The following is a 17,695-nucleotide window of genomic DNA, read 5'->3' as shown; positions in this document are numbered from 1 at the left end:
GTTGCCATCTGCGCAACTGTTTGCTACACTCGTTTGACAGCTGCACTCTAACTGCATTGTATCGATCACTGCGCCATCTACAAACGTTTGCCGTTATCTGTGCCGTTACTCTATTATAGATGCAACGCACTACTCCCTCCATCCAATCCTCTGGCAAGGGCTCCTCCTCCTATATCCACTCAGTGGAATGCTTTATCCAGTGCCTCTCCTAAACTGCTCACATGGCATTTGATCATTGCCAGCAGGTTTGTTATTCCGCAACCTTCATATCTTCTTGGTGACAGATTCGTAGCACCGGGTCTACCTGAGATTCAGTAGACCCGGTGCTAAGAATCTGTCACCAGTCGGTGGCACACTTCCCCAGGTTGAGTCTTCCGCTACTCTCATCGTCTACTGCTTCGCCAATTAGACGTTCGTCATAATACTTCTTCAACCTACCGATCACCTCAAATCGTTCGTGAAAAGGTTCCCTCAAGCGTCTCTGCAATCTGCTAACGGTACATAGTCTTGCGAACGATTTACCCTTTTGTAGAACATTCCTGTGTACAGCTACAGCTGTTTCATCGTCCAATTATCAGGATCTTATTGTAGGTGCTTTTTTCGTCGGAATACAGTATTTTATCTGTTCCGTGCTTGTTTTTAACGTTCAAAAGCCTGGCCTGTACTGTGCCGGCAATGTGTGGGACTCACTCTCGTGCCTAACCACGCGTGGTAGTACTATAAACACTTCTTACTATTCTTCCACCCTTTTCCCTCTTGGAACCACAATCAAAGTATTACTTCGCGGGGGTGGCACATTGTGATTTCATCGCACCTCTTTCTTTTGCTCACGAGTTCTCCAAAGTTTACACGGAGCCTCGCTTGATTCATGAAATGGCATGCCATTTGAACCATTTAGCTCCCGACTTTCCTCTTGCTTTCCGCCATTTTCTCCATCCATTACGCCATTTAGATCATCTGCGAGCTTGAGTCAATCAGCTCCGAACTCCACTCGGATATTCCCCAGCGGCAAAATTCGCAAGCCTCTGTTTCCGTGAGCCAATTAGTTCTCATCTCAGAGAGCCAGTTAGCCCTTAATTTCATGAGCCATCTAGCTACCGTTTACGTGAGCTACACAGCTCTCAGCTTTATCGCGATCTACACGGATAGTCCTCGGCGGTTAAGTCACTCTACTCCGACTGAGAGTTCCTCAGCGGCAGAATTTCTTCCGATGTCTATATCCGTTTCCTGAAGCCATTTTGTCCCAACTTTTTCAAAATCTACTCGGATATTGCTCGGTGGTGAAAGTACCCTAGTTCGACCAAGAGTTCTCTGACGGCGGAATTTCTCTCGGTACCGATATGTGTCGCGGCATACTTGGATAATCTCTACTTCGGCTGTGAATTCATCGACGGTTGATTTCTCCCAATACCGATGTCCGTTTCGTGAGCCATTTAGCTCCCAGCTTTCTCACGATACACCCGGATTGTCCCCGCTTTTGTATCCACCCTACTCCGACTGTGAATTTTTAGGCGGTGGATATCTCACGATACTCGTTTCTGTGAGCCATTTAGCTCCCAGCATTGGCGTGATCTATTCGTAGTAGTCCCGGTGGTAGACCTAGCCTGCTTAACGAATCAACTGCTAGGTGTCGAGGTCTATCCAGCAATTCCGTGTGGTTGTTCGACACGACTTATTCGATCTAGTCCCGGCGGTAGGGTGTCGACGTCAGTCTGGTGATTTCAGGTGGCGTCCGGTACACTGGCGTCTCGACGACGCACAGCCGGTGCATCGATGCGAACTACTCGAGCTAATCCCAGACGGTGGCTCTGCTGTATTCACGCCTATTATGCATTCTTTTGCTTAACTTATTGTTGACATTCGCCGTTAAACCAGTTATTTCGTTGATTCGAACCTCTCGTACCTACTGCGGTTTTAGCAGTGCAACATATGTCAGTTCAAATGTTGCTTCAGCTATCGTCAGGAGTAGCCGTTAATGGCACTGACTGCATATCTTGTGCCCTTATTCCTCGGCAGCACGATTGTATCGTAGCTGAAACCTGTACTCGACAAGCGACAGACCGCTATTAGGTGTAACCGAGGGTCTGCGTCAAAGAGAAGAATAGTATAACCGCATAAAAATACGAAGAGTCGCAGATTTGACAACCACAAAACAGATTCAAGATAATCTGCATAAGATGTATGCATGTGTGTACAATAATATTATTGATGGCAAACACCTTGAGAACCTCAAAAAGGCTGAAAAAAATAGTGTCTATATTCAAAACTTTGTTTGAATTCATTTCGTTTTTAATAATCTCTTTGTTTGGGAAGTGAAGCAGTATTTACGCAATGTCGATCTTGCCAATCGGAAAACTAAAACTCACGCTTCACGCATGCCTATACCTTAACTGGTATTATCTTGGGTTTTCATGTCATTTGCAGTTTGACAAGATCAAAATTGACAAGACCATAATTTGATGTTGGAACGGTCTATCCCTGAGAATGATCATAGGAAGGGCACTCGCTCGGCTGTAACCCGTCAGGGTAGTAATTTAGCACTGGGTGGAAAAATATCTATTATTTATTACTCTCTCCGTAGAGTGTATTTTTCATACAACATAACTCACAGCTAAATCCTTCAATAGTACCGGTTTGCAGTCCAGGCGTTTCAGCAAGGAGTGTTTTCAATACCAAGGAACTGAGATACCGATCTCACTGTTCTCAGTCGAAGGAGCCTCGCTTTCCTTCACAGTTAATCGCCAAGGAGAACAAATCAGGAGGTTCCCCCTGGAAGACCGTTTACGGCGAGTACACGATCCAGCGTTATTACGCCACCGTCGCTAGAGGGGTTCCAACAAATGAGCCTTGTTCACCTCCCTAGCCAACCGGCAAGAACCACTGCCGATGCAGCCAACAAAAATACAACCGAAGAAGAACGCGGTCTGTGTTGTTCCGCGGCCGGTCAGAAGATAGCGTCGATAGCTCGTTGGATTCGCTGACAGATTGCAAGTCGATGCTATTTACATGGATTTATCTGCGGCCATCGACAAAATCAACCATGATATCGCAATAGCGAAGCTGGACAAACTCGGCACTGGTTTCGTTCCTACCTCGATGGAAGACAATTTCAAATCAGCATTAAAAACTGTCTATCTGCACCATTCTTCGCTTCATCCCGCATCCCACAAAGAAGCTATATCGGTTCAGTAATATCCTTCCGCTACTTTAATGACGACATATCACATTACAAGGACCCCGCCTTTCTTCCCCCGACGTTAGGAAACATTTTTAACAAATACGGGATAAAACTGATACCAAGTTTCTTCAGAGGGAACTAGAGAGCTTTAGTACGTGGTTTCAGGGTATACACTGACTTGAATCGCTTTATTGCGCATTGGTCTGCTCAACGTTAGAATATTGTTATGCTGTTCGGAATCCGTACTACCAGAACGGAATTGACAGAATCGAGACTGTCCAACGCCGGTTCATACGCTTCGCCCTTCGACTTCTTCCACGGCGAAACAGATTCCACTCTGCCAGAGTGGATTGCTCTACAATTCTAACACGCCTGAATCTTCAAGCCGCATTCGAACATTGCATACTAACTCTCTTCTGCGAATGTCTTCTTCTTCTGAATCGGTTTTACGAAGATCAGGTTTCTCGGGGTCGTTTATAATTAGCCGGGTAAGTGAGTGACAACTCGGCGATTAGCTGCCCGTTTTCCGGCGACCCGACACCACAACTTTTCCCGAACCATGGGTCAGCACTTTCGCCGGAATATTGTTTGGCGCACTCATACGCGAACTGGAATATGTCCTACAGTAAAACTTTATAACGATCGGGGCACAAAATCCAACGTCGTTCTCTTCTTGTGGTTCGCAACTTTCTGCTCTATCACTCGATGGCCGCCTTCCTCATGAACAAAAAACATCCCCGATGCGCAACATAGTCAGCACACTTATTCCCAGTTAAACTCATTCCGGAACCGGTTCAGATTTCTGAATGGAGTCATTATGGATTCCAAATCAAATGCAAGAACCGATTCCGACTCAGGATCGGTTATTACATTTGATTTGGAATCCATACTGACTCCATTCAGGATTCCGAATCAAATTCCGAATGGTTTGACCGGGTTGCAGCAAAAGGAGACCGGTGGCCTACATATGCCCCATGTTATTTATACATAAATGTCAAACAAAAATTACTACATCTATCCGCACAAACAAAACCGTCCACAAACACTAAAATGGACAAAAACCGCGGCGAGCATAGTGTTGCGTAGACAAATACACTCTACGGAGTGTATACACAAAACAGGTATATTTCCACCCAGTGCTAAATTGTTGCGCTGACGGGTTACAAATTGTACCGATTTTTGAAATGTTCAGAACTACTCAAACACATAAGAAGTCAAAGCTAATTTCACAACACCACTAATTTACTCTTTTCAGCTCCAATGCCGGCCAAATATCGCAAAATGAAGGTTAAACCACGCGGCGTGTCGAACCGAAACCGAGGACTCAAGTGGATACGAGCAAACGCTACCGAAGGTGTTCTCTACTTCGCCGATGACGATAACACGTACAATTTGGAGATCTTTGAACAGGTTCCGACGTCTACTGACATGTGCAAAACATAGCCATATACGAATAACAAAATTTGAATCATTTCAGATGCGTCACATCCGCAAAGTAGGCATGTGGCCCGTCGGACTCATCTCGAAGTACGGCGTTAGCAGTCCAATCGTTGTCAACGGCACGATCACCGGTTTCTACGACGGCTGGATCGGAGGCCGAAAGTACCCGATCGATATGGCTGGATTCGCGGTCAGCGTCAAGTTTCTGCTCTCGCGACCCAAAGCGGAAATGCCGTTCAAAGCCGGTTACGAAGAGGATGGCTTCCTGCGGAGCTTGGATCCACTGGATTTGAAGGAAATCGATCTGCTGGCGTACAACTGTACGGAGGTGCGTTGCAACTTTCCGGGATCGAGTTTCATATCGAATAGTTGTACAAGTCTGATTTTCTCTTGCAGATACTCACATGGCACACGCAGTCGAAGAAAAATCCTTCGGCATTACCACTAAATTTGACGAAACACGGATCAACCAATCTGGTGAAACTGACCCGAACGCTAGTATAGACATATTGATTAGGCTAGGAAAATGTAAGAATTGCAAGGGAAAGACGAACTCAGCAAGTGTTTGCAGGAAACAATCCTGTCATCAAGTGAAAAAGGGAATTTGCAATAGTGGAATGCCATAATGAAACACAGGAATTAATCCCAATGATATGGAACGGAGAGAGGAATACTTTATCATAGGTGCTATATTTAAATTTTACCCTTAAATATGATAAGAATATCTTTATTCACGATTATTCATTTCAAGCCAATAATTTTCCGGCTCCAAAGTAGATATCTAATCGTTCACAAAAGCAAATTCAAGGGGTACTTAAAATTAAGCGATGATATAAAAATGAGAAAAAGCATTGAGATTGGTTTCAAACAATTCGAGATCCCCCAGCAGTGAAGACATTCAAACGAAACGAACAAGTTATATTGTATTATATGAATCTTTAGATAGGCATTATACCAAAAATACTAAAAATCAAATTATAATTTAAGCATCTTTCTTCCATTGCAGACATTTAGTCGTGTGAATTGAACTGACCGATCACTTCTTGATTGAAACGTTCCTCTCTTGTTGTACATACATATGTTCCTTACGCATTGTTTGTTAGATAAATCGATTTAAACACACTAGTCGAGTAAATTCGGCTGTTTGTCTTATAACACAAACGAAACAAAAAAAATCTTTTAGCACTACTACTGACTTTTTTAACGTTGACATCTTGTTAGCCATGTAAATACTTTTGTGGACAAGCGAATCTCTTCTTTCATATCTATACAAGATCCTTTTTCGATTTAGTGTAGCTACTCCAAAGAATTAAACCAAACATATTGTCCAGAATCTCTGCAGCAAGAGGCAAATATCATTATAAGTTATCATGCACCCAGTGCGAGAATAAGTTACGACGATGACAAGAGCAATCTCAAATAGGAAAGGGAAAAAAACAATGCTCATATGTATTTCTTATCATAGCTAGTAATGTCCAGCTCTAGTGTTGAGCAGATAAAAAAAGAGGCGCCTAAGCGCTGAACGAATGTAATCAAGATGAACCTAAAACGAGCTTTTCCGAGGGAGAAACTGTACCAGTACTACAACATACCAGTCGCTATTTCCATGTACACTATCGCCTTCCACTATAGGTTAATAGTTAGTTCATTACTCTAACCAGCTATACTAGCTATTTGACTTCGAGAGGCAAATAAAAAGTTCTACCGTTTCGGTTGTTTTTTTTCTATTTGGATACTTCTTTGATTGTGATTCTAAAACTGAAAACCTTTACATGAATAAAGATATCAATAAATGATATTGGGACAATTTGAGTATGATGGTTTATTTCTTACTGGTAATTTTGGGATTAGGATTTTTACAGATGCGCGTCCGTGGTTCCCTGTACAACCAGCCATGCTTCTTATGGCATATTCGTTTTTGACACTGCACTACACCGGTGTAGTCGGTGCTACACTCATTCAAACTTGGGTGTAATCAGTCTATCTCTTTCTTTGCACTACACCGGTGTAGCACCAAGAAAAAACGAAAACGCCATTAGATTATCAATCAGCTTATTGATACGGTTCTAGCGTGCATGCTCTTTAATTCATCTGTCTCTTTTCGCCCCATTCTCTGATGACATACATACATGCAAACATGTTGAAATTGATGTTTTCGGTTAAATTTAAGTAGTATATTACTCGTTGTGTTGTTGCTTGGTTCAGTTGAAACTCTGGGAAATAAAATCTACAGTTTTTAGCTACGGGGTTGAAATAATGACTATTTTATATAGTGAAACATTTGAAACGAATAGCTGATGCTAGTAATTTGACTGGCTCACACATAGTATTTCAAACTTCATGATGGTTATGGCAGAGGTTCAAAAGCTTTCGATTTTGATAGAGCTTTTATGGCAAAATCAACTGCACTCTCATCTAAAACAACAACAAAATGAAACAGTAGCTTTATAGTATTGAAGTAATTCGAATCCTGGCAGATAATGGATAAAGTTGGCATATTAACCACTACGTGTACGCAGCTTTGTATAACGCCGGGCTTATTTTTTCACAAATTTGGTAAACAGAAACCTTCGTACTGAGATACACTAGGCAAAGAAATTGTGAGTTCAAATGCAATTTTTTTACATTTCTTACAAAAGAAATGTGTAGGATTCACTCAATATTTGTAAACTTTTCCAAGACCCGAAGGGCCGAGTCTCATATACTGATCGACTCAGCTCGACAAATTGGAACAATGTCTTATTATGTGTGTGAGTGGGTAATACCCACTGGGTATGTACACTAAATGTTATGTAATTATCTCATCAACGGCTGAACCGATCTTAACAGTTATGAGTCCAACAAAAAAAACACCTTTAACAGGCCAACGAGGGTACCCGGTACCCACAAATTGAAATGCTCATAACTATGGCTTCCTTTAACGGATTCGGACACTTTTAGATGTTTTGGATTCAGGAACTCGTCCACTTTTTGATTCTGTACAATAGAACCGGAATAATGGACCTGGTTTTTGGTAATTCGGATTTTCTGGAGTAATGTTCCAGTACTAGGATATGATTTGTAAATTTCAATAATGTCCTAGCAATATGATTATCAAAACTCTTCAAATTGTCTCGGAAGTCTGTTTTTATTGTTACGGCACCCTATGGCAATTTGAAAAAAGAAATTGGAATGGAATGGCCACACACGGCCCCACGAGAACCTGCTCCGGAATGTCCGTTCCGGGGTCAAATCACGAAATGGTTTTAAAACCACGAGATACTGATGCAATTCCAAAAATTTTGATACCCATATTGCTAGTATTCCATTGAAGTTCGCAAATAGTACCCCTGCACAGGAACCTGCTTCCGGAAACCCGGATTCCCGGGAACCGAATAAAGTAACTTGATTCATTTTTACCGAGTCCAAAAGTGGATGAGTTCCTGAATCCAAAACGGCCAAAAGTATCGAAATCGGTTGGATATTACCTTAGTTATGAACATTTTAGTTTTGTGGGTACCCGGGTACCCACGTCGGCCTGTTACGTAGTAAAAAAAATTCAGGAGCCCCTCCTCACTCCCACCCTTACTATATCAACGATATTATTAACCCAAAAGCTTGACTTAGTGAAGTTATAAAATGTCACAAAGTTTCAATTTTCAGCTATGGATAAAACATAGGAATTTCATTAATTGAAACTTAAAAAGGTACCCGGGTACCGCGTCGGACATACAACGGTTAACAAAACTAGTCTCAAAAGAAAGGCCCAACGTGATAATTTAACAATGTTATTTTTGACTTCGGATATGCTGTTTACTTTCTGAGATGTGGGTCCTTTTTAGAGATGGGCGGGTATGGAATTTTTCATACCCGAACCCGACCCGTACCCGAATATTATTTTTGGGATCATCCATAAATGACGTAGCATTATATGGGGGAGGAGAAGTTTTGTATTTTGTGATGATGTGTGACGACAGGGGGGTAGGGGGTCATGTCATGCTACATAGCTGTTTTAAAGGGGAATAACTAACATCGTTTATATATTTTTTTTAATTTTACGGGGACAAGGGGGGAGCGTTACTGCTACGTAACTACCAGGGGGTATTTAGAGGTTTGTGACGAAATGCTACGATGGGGGAGGGGAGTTTTAAAAATCACTCAAAAAATGCTACGTCATTTATGGATCGTCCCTTTTGTAAGCTTACCTGAACCCGACCCGTACTCGGATTTTATAAAAATACAAAACCCGAACCAGACCCGAACCCGGCTTTGTAAAAAAATCCGAACCCGACGCGTACCCGACCCGAACCCTACCCGTACCCAAATTAAAATAAATTAAATTTGACCTATTTGATTCGAAAGAGTAGGGGAGCCCGGTACTGGTTGGCGGAATTTTCATTTTTAATCACTTTTAGTTGAGTAGATTGTGCGCTATTGAAAAATATTATCTTTCACGAATTCTATTACGCTTATCAATAAATTTTGTAGTATCGCCAAACATTTTTGTCAATAAAGCCATAAAAAATCTACAATCTTTGGTGTTTGGTGGTTAATTTATACTATTTTCCTTGAATAGATCGATAGAAGTCATACACTACATATCTTTCCCATGCACTTGTTTTTCTTTTTGAATTGTGGAAAGATGAAGAAAATTCACAATATTAAAACTTCAAAAATGCTCGAGAAATTCCACAAAAAGCGATAAATGTTTCCCTGTTTTATAGTACAGCTAAATTTTTCAAACGAAACTTTCTAAATGATGAACTTCTAGTTCAAAATCTATGGATAGTCCCGTTCATTCGATACACGCTCACCTATAGGACGAATGGTCAAAATGGAAAATTATGCTTGCTTTAGAATTTTTCTAAGAGAATAAGAAATCATTTTTTAATTTTTGCGGGAAAAGGTCATCCAAACACTCAAAACGGGTAAGTGCGCAATTTTTTGAAAAAACCCGACCCAACCCGTACCCGGAATAAACATTTTTTAATGCACCCGACCCGACCCGTACCCGGTGATAACAAAACCCGAACCCTCCCCGGGCTCGGGTCGGGTATCGGGTAAAAATACCCGTACCCGCCCATATCAAGTCCTTTTGTCGAAACACCACATATTTTAAGCGAATAATTTTGCACGAGGGTAAAGCTGAGCTCATTTGTTCACATACTGATATTCTAACTCACGCTCAACCAACAAGTTTCATAATTTTTTTGAATACTATCGCGCATCAGTTAATATTATAACAGCATTCAGAAATTCCCCTTGGTTCCAATCTCCAAATAAATACATCCAAATTAGTAAAAGACTGTTGTTTATTGTTAATAATAATTTTGGGTAACATTATTTATAGTTACTTAGGGACGATTCGTCTAAATACTTACATTTAAAACTCACTTAATTTATATCGTTATTTCATTAGTGCAGAACACTTGACCTCACGTCATCTTCACTAGTTGCTTGATTCGTTGCTCTGAGCCTGCGCCGCAAGATTCCACTCGGCCAGTGCCCGATCCCACAACCAGAGGAAGTTGATTGGCGGCAAATTTAATTTGTCCATCAGTAATCCCGCATGTCCCAAAGTAGCCGCTAGCCTAGCCTTCAGGTAGAAATTCTTTTGTCGCGCATCCAAGGCTTGCTTATCCAACAGGGCGTGCATAACTCGCATCTTGGCGCGACTTTCACGAGCTGCTAAGGTGTTTTTTTCACGTATCATACGCTCTTTTGGGGTGCGGTGTTCAGTTGGACCGAATGACCGAGCCATGTTGCTGCTGTATTTTACCGGAATAACCAGTTCAGTTATGGCGGTCGTCGATAGTTGCGACATTCTGGCTGGAATACGATCGATCTTTTTCTTGACTAGCCTTGTACAGGTTGCATCGAGAATATGAGATGAAGTACTTGAAACGCCGTCGGAAGTAACAGTTGCTGGAGATCGATCCTCAAAGCCTTGAACCGGTGCTGGTGGATCCACGCTTGCTGCCGGATTTGGATTCTTCACTTGTGGAACATGCTGCTTAACAGTTGACTGCTCTTCTCCTTTCCAGAATGGTCCCTGGATGAGTTTCTTGATGACATTATGAAGATGCTGTCTTTTGTGCGCTCGGTCTTGTTTGGTGATGGTTTTTCTGCAGGATAATTTCGGTGCACTGTCCTTACAAACGGTTTGTGTCATCTTGGAATTGAATAATAAGCACTTTTTACGAAGTTTACACTTGAACGACTGTACTGATTGTGATTGATCACTTGGGTGCTGCAATGATGTTTTATACAAAGGATATAGGTATGACAACGCCGTTCTTTCGGCGGTACCTGTAGTAAGTGCATGCGAAATTAGCCATGAGTATTGTTAGTATAGGTAAACAATTGTACCTATCGTTTTCATAATGTTTTGTCGCAAATTGATGTGGGCTGCACCAAACTATTTAAACGGGCGGTTTACAACAAAAGAAATAATAAGATTTGTATGGATATGATCAAAACATATGACTATTATTTTGGGTAGAAGTATCGAGTTAAAACCGTATATACTGAGGCACAGTGAAATCGATCCAACGTTTAATTTTGCTTTGTGTAATTTAAAATTCGAATTCGTTGACACATTCACTGCCCCTAACTGCAAAAGAATTCCATGTTGTATAATTTTCAGATACTATTGCCTATAAGCGTCAACATAATATTATTAATTGTTGTATATAGCTCAAAGGACTAATGAGTAGAATGATAAAAACGATTGTCCCAAAAATCAAATGTACAAAATTAACCTTCCATCACTCGCGTTAGTGCACTGAGTGCACGCACGGTGTGTGTTTTTAAACAACATTATGCAAAAGAATTCAGTATCTCTGTGGCTTTAGGATATGAAAGAATGGACTTTCTTCTTTCATTTGCAATCAACGTAGAAATAGGGTCAAGACTTGATTTTGGCCCCATTAGGGAGGGTGCCGCACTATTCTATTAATTACGTGGCCTGCAATCGATGAAATGCGCACAAATTGGTATCAGTATCCTTGCTTCCTTCCCAAGAACCAATATTATAACAAAAATGTTCTGATAATGATGAAATACTTCTGTTTGAGCGCAACGAAAACACGAATCGAATTCTCCAATTATCGCACTACTATTTGAGCCTATTCGTTGAACGAAGATGACACATGCTGCTCTAACTGACGTCTGCAAATAGGTATCCTTCTACTCTATCAGTTTCTTCGTGTAAATTTCATTTGTCATAAACTTCAACATTTATATTTGAACAAACTCGATTTTTCACGCCATTGCAGCATAAACTCCAATCCTTTAGCAATTTTAAGTGTAGTTTTATTAAAGGGCAAATGGAAAATCCTTGAATTTTTACTGTGGTTTGAAACTTAAAACTTCGCTAGGCTGTTCGCAATGATTTAATGTAAATTTGTTTCAAAATGACAAGCCGTCGAATAATTTGGATCTGTCAAAATACAACTAGAACACGGTGTTCCCAATGCGATGATTTAGCCAATTGTTCTTAATGTTGTTTGTTTGATTTTGTTATTGTTTGTGTATTATGTGACACATGTTGTTTTTTTTGCTGTCAGTTGTGACACATACCAATCAAAAAAATTTAGAACAGTGTTCTACTCGTGTTCCAAAAAATTAAAAACAGAATAGTTGAGCTGTAGAATACATCAGCGTTGTGAACAGCCTTATATATCAAATCTCTTCAAAGCAAAGTGTAGATTATTTACACTGCAAATATCTGCATCTATTTTCAAAGAGATTTCACACATAAGTTTCAAGTTTCAAGCCACACTGAGAATTCAAAAACTTTCCCTTTGTCCTTTAATAGAATTAAACTTATAATTTAAGTGTACCGCGCAATGATATGATAGACTCTCATCACATTTAAATTTTAAGTGTCGGGGTATTAAATCAAAAATGTTTTGCCCATGGAATCCATAGTTTTGACAAATGCGGCAACATTAAGTATTATTACAACCTAAGAGCAGATCACTTGTGATGCATTTTTAAAAATCAGCTAAATTTATGTGGAAGCCAGCAACGCACGCTTGTTGCTAGGCACTGACGCGCTTGTTTACATCGAGGTTTGCATTGAGAAAATAAAGGAATTCGAAGTGAAAATTCAAACGCACGAATAAGAGTTTTCGGACATTTTGCTTCGGTAATCTGCACATTGGCAAAAAATTTGAAATTTAGTTAGTAAACGATTAAAGTTTCGCGGGTGTTTTTTCAGTGGTGTGTGATTAAAGTGCATTTGAAAAAGTGTTCTGAAAATGAGAAGAAGAAAAATAAAAGCGTTTCTATAAGAAAGCCCAAGTAAAGAGGGGTGATATTTTCGCACAAAATAAGAGCTATACTGCCGTGATACGCATAACAGTCCCGCCTGCATAGGAAACCCATAGCAAATGGGACTGTTATGCGGATCACGGCAGTATAGCTAGAATTCCGTCAAAAACTCGGGTTGATTGTATAGGAAAATGTTCTAGCTTACTCAGGTAGCAGTTTCGTGGTACACCGGCAAGGTTAGTGTATTGAAAAACGTATTTTTATATTTGTTCATGTCAGATACATGGTTAGGCAGGGGAGAGGGGTGCGTGCGGCGTAGAAGTTATGTTGTAGGTCGCATGTATAATGTCCTTAAATGCATATCTTTCCATCAAAATAGAAATTCATAATGTTTTTTGCGTTGCGTGCAATACATTTTGCGTTGCGTGTAAGACGCCAAAACCCTACAAAAAATTAGCCCTACATTCAACAAAACGTCGAACAAAGTGAATCAGCGTAGGACGTTTGTTAAACAAACTTTTCTGCGAGGGAGTGCAAAGTTGATGCAAAAAATGGAAATTTCTAATTTGATGCAAATTTGTTATACATTTCTAGAGTGATCTGCTCCTAGATTACAACTAAACTTTAAAAGTAAACGTATTGCATCATAAATGTTTTGCTCGTCACTGTAAATAATATGCACTTTCTTTCGAAGAGATTCGGCACATAAGTTTTAAGTTTCAAACCACGCTGAAGACTCAATAATTTTTCTTTTGGTCTTTATTGAAATAGTACACTTAAAATATAAGTGTGCCACCCGATGGCTTGTTCGACTGTCACCACATTTAAAGTTTAAATGTCGGCATATTAAAACATAAATGTTGTTTTCATGTTTTTAACAATTTCGGAAACATAATGTGTAAAATAAATTCAGTATAATTTCGCTTTTCCAAAATTGTCTCAAAACATGCAGGAATACGTAACGGCAAGTTTTAATAACATATTTGGAAGATTTTAGATGATAAGGGCATGATCAGGAGCGTTTTATTTTGTATAGGAGTTTCAAAATAAAACTGGAACTGAAACATTCACATCCCAGCAGAGCGTTTTGTTTTATAATTTCGAACAGCTTTGTTTTAAAATTTAAAACTGTTATACGACGGCGTTCTATTTGTTGCTGATTTCAAAACACGTTTAGAACTGTGTTTTAAATGCATGGAGAGTACTCAGCATAGACACTTAGACCCAATAGACCGGGGAAAAATAAATTTGAATGCAGTAACGCTAAAGGCATCGCGAGACATAAATTTTAAACTGAATGGAGCACCCGCGAAAACTGCTGCTGGGGACAGCAAGTTCTAGTTTTAAAATTTTCAGTTTTATGTTATAGAACTGTCAAAAATATGAATCTAGAAATGAAACACTCCTGAGCATGCCCTAAGTGAATGCTTGAAAATGTTTGCTTGCATTTTTTATATATAAGCTTGTATTTGTAAGAAATGAAATCAATGGTCCATGACTTTGTAGAACATATGATTTTTTAACTTTGAGGAAGCGTAGGGTTAGGTATTAAAAAAATGTATTGATTGTAATCTATGTAAGACTAACATATTACTAACATACATATTCTTTTTTTACAGAATGTATTTGGTTAAATTCAAATAAAAAAATTATGTGCCAAAAAAATCTGTAAATCATACCCATGTTCAACATATTTTCACATGACTTTTATAGGAAATAAGATAATATTCAAGTTGATGTAAACATAAATTCTATAAATTATATTTAACAACCATTTGTCAGACACTTAACTCGAATGGCATCTATTTGAATTATCGTGTTTTCAAAGAACCCCATAAAAAATCTCCCCATAAAAAAATTGACATTTGCGAAATTGTGCACTCGACCGACGAATTCGGGTGCCTTCAAGATCGACCTACTAATTTACCGACTAAATTAAATTACGTCGGGGGAAGATTTTCGTCACCATATTAATCAATAGATTTCATCTCTTGTACCCGACCTAATCGGCTGGAAAATCGATCGAAAATTTTTTGCTGCATTGAAGCAAGATTTAATAGTCACATTATTCAGCAGACGAAATCGGTTCTCGTATTGATGACAAATGCAACAGTCGAAAATTTTACGCGCCTAATATAATTTTAATTTGTTAAACATTTATTTTATTGTAAAATGAAAATGACGAAAAATTACAGCGGTATATGTTTAAGAGAATAAAGTGATTTTAGACTCGGCCATCGCTCGGATAGTTTTAGGTAAGTCTGATTAATGCTTTTGTTATTCGTTTTTAATCATTTCTAATGATATGTAGGTAGGCGCTATTGATTTAATTTGACCATAGCCCGCACCGGATTGAAAAACCTGAACAAGGACGTCAACTATCCAGAACAAACGGAAGATCCGGAATCGGAATTATCGACACGTCATGCCAGCTCCAAGTGTAAGTCTTTTAGTTATAATAAAATAAATACTATAAGCATGTTTATCTACTAAAGCCTGTCTCGTACTTATTTTGAGAAATTTCCAGTTATTATGACGACCACCGATTTGAACAATTTTAAACTGTCGACTGATCTACCTATTTAATCGTTTTCCTTCAACCGATTTCGACAAATTTCGTCGGCCCATTTCATCTGGTGTTGCGTCGTTATACTCTCATAAGCGTCGGTGCAACAATCTATAAATTAGTCGGTTTCAAGTTGAGCGATTCAGCCGACTAAAACCGATTTCGTCGTGGGTTAAATCGGAAGTATTTTTTACGTGTCTGATACATGAGATCTAAGGGGCACTTAAATTCAATGTGCGGATTATTTGCAGTGTACAGTATAACGCGATATTAGGGTAATGAGCCAATGTTTGTCATGCTTCTTTTATCACCTTACCCATTTGATGACATTGCTTTCTTCAACGCATTGAGTCAAATGGTATGGCAACAATAGGGCTACTCGATTTGAGTTTTCATTGCGCTCAAACACAAGAATTTCACCGTTTTACACAGAAAAAAAATGTTGGTAAAAATAAGAGTTTTTCACTCTTAGCAAAAAACAACCAACGCATACTCTTAGTTTAAAAATAAAACTTTTGTTTGGAGTACTATTCTTCATTTGTTTAAAAGGAAAACTTTTACTTTGATTATTATTCTTGATTGATTTAAAAGTTTTACTGTAAACCTAATAGTTGGCGTTGGTTGTTTTTTGCTAAGAGCGGAACACTCTTACTTTTACCAATATTTTTTTTCTGTGTGTAGGGCTTTGTGTTAATTCCTTGCTTCTTAACAACGGAGCAAAAACTGTTGATGCCAATTTGTACGCATTTCATCGATTGTAGGCCGACTAATGAATAAATTCTCGACAAACATATCAATATTAATTCGTCAAAGGGCGAAAGTGTTTTTTGTAAACAAACTTCTTTCGCTCATTAGTGTGCTGCAAAGCCGAATTTCATGAAAAATACGCGTTAATGTAAATTTTTACCCTTCGTAGAAGTAATTTCAATTGTTTTCTGCTTTGAAATTATAGTAAATTAAGAGAAACCAGCAAAATAAAAGTTTGTTTGCAAATCTTATTCGCCCTTTTGCAAATTTAATGTGGATATGATTACGGCTTAAAAGCCAAATGTCAAAATTCACTTTGAATGGAATTTCTGGACAAACCGTAACTCGCAAATCATAGATATTGGCAGTAGATTAAAGAGAAATGTTTTCTTTATCGTTAACTGCTATGTATTGTATTCGGACAGTAACGGTTTTTCCGGAATTTCCTTTCAAAGAGAATTTTGACATTTGGCTTTTAAGCCGTAATAATATGTTTGTCGAGAATTTATTCATTAGGCTTTTACGTCGTAATCATATGTTTGGCGAGAATTATTGAGGCACCCTCCCCAATAGGGTGAAAATTGGCACTTTACTCTATTCCATCAGTGACGAAAGCGGCATGCGCTCTCTAGTAATTTTAATTACTTTTCTACAACTACACTCTAATTTAATTGTTTACCTCGCCATCGAAAACCTTGGCACCGATATGCGTATGCTGCACACAAGCAAGACGGAAAACGGTTACCCGCATTAAATAAATGCGAGCGAATGAAATAGATAGTGCGGTGCGGTATGGTAGTGTGTGTGCATTTTTCATCGGCATGGGGCGGCAAACGGACAACAGCCAGCACACACAAACAAGTACCAACCTCAAGCAGCACGGCAAGGCAAAGCAAAGGCAAAAGTGTCGAGATCAAGAGCGAGTGCGGTTTGTTCTTCGAGTTCGCGAGACCGCGTTGAATTCGAAATTAAAAGTTACTTTCGGAAGTAATTTCGCGGCGATTCGCGATTTAGTGCGTGCCTGGATAGTTAAATGGAGTTATCGCGAGTGATTCGATAGTGTAGGTTAGTGTTATTTACTGCAGACAGGGTGAAACTGATTCAGAAACGGGTGGAGTTTTTGTGCCAAATCCTCGTTTTTTTCCTTCCTAATTTCTCGAAGCTAGGCGATGCCAGTAGGCTGGAGCTTTTGAAATTTCCAAAGCGTAATGATGCTCTTGCTATAAGCAGGCCGAGAACGGCCACGTTGTGGTGTTGGTGGTGTAAACGTGGAAGAAAGAGATAGACGGATTGTGATTACCATTATCAGGAAGAAGAAGGAGCTGATTTTCGGCGCAGAACTACAGTGGTGGTCGAATTTTGTTTACTCAAGAATGGACTGAGGCGGAGTTTTATTTTTTCAAGTACGGAATAGGGTACAATACCAGTTAGTGTTAGACGAAATAATGCGAGAGAAATAATACGGAGAATATATGGAATGAACGCATCTGTTTGACCTGGGATTTTTG

At 39.4% G+C, this 17,695-nt stretch overlaps 2 protein-coding genes across 8 annotated transcripts in view; both read left to right on the top strand.

Moving 5' to 3' along the window:
- Nucleotides 1-6,430, top strand: part of LOC131685058 (galactosylgalactosylxylosylprotein 3-beta-glucuronosyltransferase P) — a 162,228-nt gene extending 155,798 nt beyond the window's left edge. For both annotated transcript variants that reach the window (XM_058968459.1, XM_058968458.1), the window contains exons 5-7: nucleotides 4,434-4,588; nucleotides 4,656-4,946; nucleotides 5,015-6,430. In XM_058968459.1, coding sequence (XP_058824442.1) covers nucleotides 4,434-4,588; nucleotides 4,656-4,946; nucleotides 5,015-5,122 — 554 coding nt within the window. In that variant the 3' untranslated portion in view covers nucleotides 5,123-6,430. The remainder of the gene's footprint in view (nucleotides 1-4,433; nucleotides 4,589-4,655; nucleotides 4,947-5,014) is intronic.
- A 10,643-nt stretch (nucleotides 6,431-17,073) lies between these two features.
- LOC131685052 (uncharacterized) overlaps nucleotides 17,074-17,695 on the top strand; it is a 40,569-nt gene continuing 39,947 nt past the window's right edge. For 2 of the 6 annotated variants that reach the window (XM_058968451.1, XM_058968446.1), the window contains exon 1: nucleotides 17,074-17,248. The gene's annotated coding sequence lies outside the window, so the exon portion shown is untranslated. The other 4 variants (XM_058968449.1, XM_058968443.1, XM_058968447.1 and 1 more) reach the window with 3 other exon arrangements.

Source organism: Topomyia yanbarensis, chromosome 2 (assembly GCF_030247195.1).
Source record: "Topomyia yanbarensis strain Yona2022 chromosome 2, ASM3024719v1, whole genome shotgun sequence".
Taxonomy (NCBI): domain Eukaryota; kingdom Metazoa; phylum Arthropoda; class Insecta; order Diptera; family Culicidae; genus Topomyia; species Topomyia yanbarensis.
This window is presented reverse-complemented; position numbering and strand designations above follow the sequence as displayed.